Raw genomic sequence first — 1,027 nt, 5'->3', positions numbered from 1 at the left:
ATTTGATGAATTTATAGATTTTTTTTTTGCTCGTAAACTTAAATCTTGATATAAATAGAAATTTTTTGTTGACATTTAATCATTTTCGTGCCACTCAATTTTCAAATTTTAATCCTCTCGAAGATTTACTAAATCTGAATTTATAGAAACAACCCTCCTATTACTTTACTTCACAGTTACGTACAAACATTGAGTGATAACCTCATTCTGGTTTCTTTAACATTCTACTTTCTCTTTATACAGTGTAGTCTTCCTCTATGGATGTCATGTTGGACAGAGGGAGACAAGCAACAACAAACCTTGGCAGAGTCCAAGCTGAATCTTACCACCATGGAAGGAGCTTTGAAGGGTAAAAAATTCTTTGGAGGAGACGAGATAGGAATTGTAGACATTGTAGTGTTTTGCTCTGTTTACTGGGCTGAAATAGCTCAAGAAGTAGTTGGAGTGAATGTTATCAATGAAGAAAAGCATCCTGTTCTATGCAAATGGATGAAGGAAACTGTTGACTCGAAAGTGCTGAAGGATTACATGCCTCCAAGAGAGAAACTTCTTTGTCATTTCCAAACTTATAAAGATGCCATTGCTGCTTTAATGAATGCTAGATTTGGTTCTAATTAGTTGTTTGGCGTAGAAAACATGATCGGAAAGTTTTTACTTTGTATGCTGTATCAGCTGTTTGATGTTGTGATATGTATGAGATGAATTTGGCCACTTATAAAACTACCTTCCATTTTAAATTTGCAGGTTCATTTTCATGTCCTGATTTATAAAAATGGCATTGCTATTTTAACGTCTGCTCGATATGGTTTTGATTAGATGTTGAATGAAGGGAAATGATGGGTAAGTTTGTGCTTGATATGTTGTATGTTGTATGTTGTATTGCTGTTGTGATAAGTAAGAAAGAAATAAGTATATGTTAAAATTTTGGCTATTTAATAAATTATCATTAATTTTAAATTTAATTATTTAAAATTTATATTGATAATGAACATGATTATATTTAAATGAGATTTTGACTTTTAATAGG

At 31.5% G+C, this 1,027-nt stretch overlaps 1 protein-coding gene across 1 annotated transcript; it reads left to right on the top strand.

Moving 5' to 3' along the window:
* Positions 1 to 243: 243 nt before the first annotated feature.
* LOC110105673 (probable glutathione S-transferase) lies at positions 244 to 618 on the top strand (the record flags this gene model as incomplete). Its single annotated transcript, XM_020835271.1, has 1 exon — positions 244 to 618. A coding segment is annotated over one exon (375 nt), but the record flags the coding sequence as incomplete, so codon positions are not given.
* Between the last annotated feature and the right edge of the window lie 409 nt (positions 619 to 1,027).

This window comes from Dendrobium catenatum, unplaced genomic scaffold (genome assembly GCF_001605985.2).
Source record: "Dendrobium catenatum unplaced genomic scaffold, ASM160598v2 original_scaffold_104195, whole genome shotgun sequence".
Classification (NCBI taxonomy): domain Eukaryota; kingdom Viridiplantae; phylum Streptophyta; class Magnoliopsida; order Asparagales; family Orchidaceae; genus Dendrobium; species Dendrobium catenatum.
This window is presented reverse-complemented; position numbering and strand designations above follow the sequence as displayed.